At 44.1% G+C, this 2,541-nt stretch overlaps 1 protein-coding gene across 1 annotated transcript; it reads left to right on the top strand.

Moving 5' to 3' along the window:
* The first annotated feature begins 368 nt into the window (after positions 1-368).
* LOC135644151 (protein ETHYLENE-INSENSITIVE 3-like 1a) lies at positions 369-1,785 on the top strand. Its single transcript, XM_065161612.1, has one exon. The coding sequence runs from the start codon at positions 385-387 to the stop codon at positions 1,783-1,785; it is 1,401 nt and encodes a 466-aa protein (XP_065017684.1). The 5' UTR covers positions 369-384.
* Positions 1,786-2,541: the final 756 nt, after the last annotated feature.

The raw sequence follows: 2,541 nt of genomic DNA on the forward strand, positions 1-2,541 counted from the left end.
ACAACAGAATTTTGACACTGCCAACTTTGTAAGGTTTGTTTCCATATCCCTAAATAAAACTGGAAAATTTATGCACGTCGTGTTGCTATTATGTTTGCAGATTCAAGTGTTCGGTAGCTCTTATTTAGGATGCAGGACAAGAAAGCTAAACAAAATGTTGGTTTTTCTGAAAGAGCCGACGATTGTTCTTCTACCATTCCAGAGTCTATTGTGGATCCTTCCAGCGAGTTGGAAGATCTATTGGGTCTGCCACCTGACAGCATGTTCGATACCCCCTTGCCAGATTTGGTAGAGACCGATGGGCATGAAGCTGAGAGGCTCAGGATTCGCATATGGAATGACATTATACGACTGAAGCACTTGAAGGAGCATCACAAGTGCAAGATGATCCAGCAAAGCAGTGCATCCTTGCTCGATTACTCGCAAGAACAGTCACGGAGGAAGAAGCTGGCCCGGAACCTGGAGAAGATACTGAATGAGATGCTGGAGTTGGTGGAAGAGGGCCTCGCTCAAGGCTTCATCTACGGCATTGTACCCTACAAAGGAAAGCCTGTCAGTGGAGTCTCTAATAACCTTCGTAAATGGTGGAAGGAAACCGTTCGATTCGATCGGAACGGCCCAGCTGCGATCAGCACGTATCAGAGAGACAGCTGCACCCACGTCATAAGCAAGGAGAACACCTCGGAGTTCTCCGTGCCCGATGCACTGCAGGAACTGCAGGACACCACGTTGGGTTCGCTTTTATCCGCCTTGATGCCATACTGTGACCCTCCTCAGCGGAGGTTCCCTCTGGAGAAGGGCATTCCACCACCGTGGTGGCCCAACATGTCGGAGGAGTGGTGGCGGGAGATGGGCGTGCCCAAGGATCCAAGTCCTCCACCCTACAAGAAGCCGCATGACCTGAAGAAAGCATGGAAAGTAAGCGTTTTGATCGCGGTCATCAAGCACTTGATGCCGGACATTGAGAAGATCCAACGGCTCATCGAGAAGTCCAAGGGCCTTCAGGATAAGATTACAGCGAGGGAAGTTGACATACTGAACGCCGTTCTTAGACATGAACTGAAGAAGTATTTCGGGCACCAACATAATTCTCCTCCGCCTCCTCCATCCATGGTGGGGCAAAGCTGCAGGGAGGCTGTGGGGGATGCCTCCACTTCCCGTATCGATGAGCAGCCTATCTCGGAGGCCATGCAGGAGGAATCCATGAATGTGACGCAATACTTAGCCATGGACGTGAACATGTTTACGAGACCGAACCTTCCAAGCTATGAACTTGGACCTCAAGATCAATCTCGAGGAAGTATTCACCAAGATAAATTCGGACACATTCATCATTGTGTAGCTTCAGCTTCTCATGGCAATCAGCCACTGGCAAATCCATATGGTCCCTGTGTGCCTGTGGCGGCTGATAGCCCTGTCCTTCCGAGTGGAGGTATTGAGATGAGACATCAAGGAACTTCCAGTTCTGACATGCATCTCTTTCAGACAAGACTAAATCAGGACCATGCTCCTCTCCCGGAAGTGATGAAGGTGGAAATAGATCCTCTTTTTTCAAGTTCAGTTCAAGAAGATGAAACGGGGACAAGCATCACCAGAGAACTTGCCAACTTAATGCAACCTCAGATCTTCCCCAGTGATGAGACAGCATCTTTTGAATCCATCTTTGGACATAATTTTGACATCGGTCCTGCTTCTTACTTCTCAACCACGGACCAATCTAGTCGAATACCATATTCATTTCATGAACTGGATGAATATGACTGGTCCAAAGATTTCGGCAACTGATGGTATTGTCATAGCTCATGAAAACAGCGTCTAAGTTACTTGTATTCCTAATGTTGACAACTGTTGAAATAATGGAATCTTACATACTTGATACTTCTCTTGCAAAAGTACTCGGGTGCCTGTCCTCCTAACAGTCCGATATTTGCTCTAGAGCTACTTGAGTTGTGTTTTCTTTTGTGGAAAGATCTTGTTTATATTCCTTGTCCAAACCAATCCTGCTTGACACACACTCGAAGAACTTACAAGGCCATGTCTATAGAAGAAACAATCATTGTGAATGGTTCATTATTCTTTTCAAGTTTCGAATATAATGTTATTCACCATCAACCCTACCGTCACAAATTTAGCGTTGCATCATTAATCCATGCAACACTTCCTAGACATGCACATACCAAGATTAAGAAGTCTACCTACTAGAATGATAGAAATGTTAAAATGTTTTGGTCATCCACACACCTGTGGAAATCGTGGATAAAGAAGATAAACATAATATACAACAAATTCAAGGATCTCATTATTAGTTTAGAAGATTGCATCCTACGGTATACCAATGACTCCTAGTGTAGAAAGGATAATTTATGCTCCAAAAACTCCGCATAAATACAAAGCGTTGAAATGATTGATTTTTTAAAACTTAAGAAAAAACATTGTCGTTGGTAAAATTACTCCTTGTGATTTTGTTCACTAAATTTTATAGAGGACTATTTAAACATATATATTTTTTTTTACCACGGAGGTTTATTGCTACCTAAAAAC

The sequence above is a fragment of the Musa acuminata genome, chromosome BXJ3-8 (assembly GCF_036884655.1).
Source record: "Musa acuminata AAA Group cultivar baxijiao chromosome BXJ3-8, Cavendish_Baxijiao_AAA, whole genome shotgun sequence".
In the NCBI taxonomy this organism is placed as follows: Eukaryota; Viridiplantae; Streptophyta; class Magnoliopsida; order Zingiberales; family Musaceae; genus Musa; species Musa acuminata.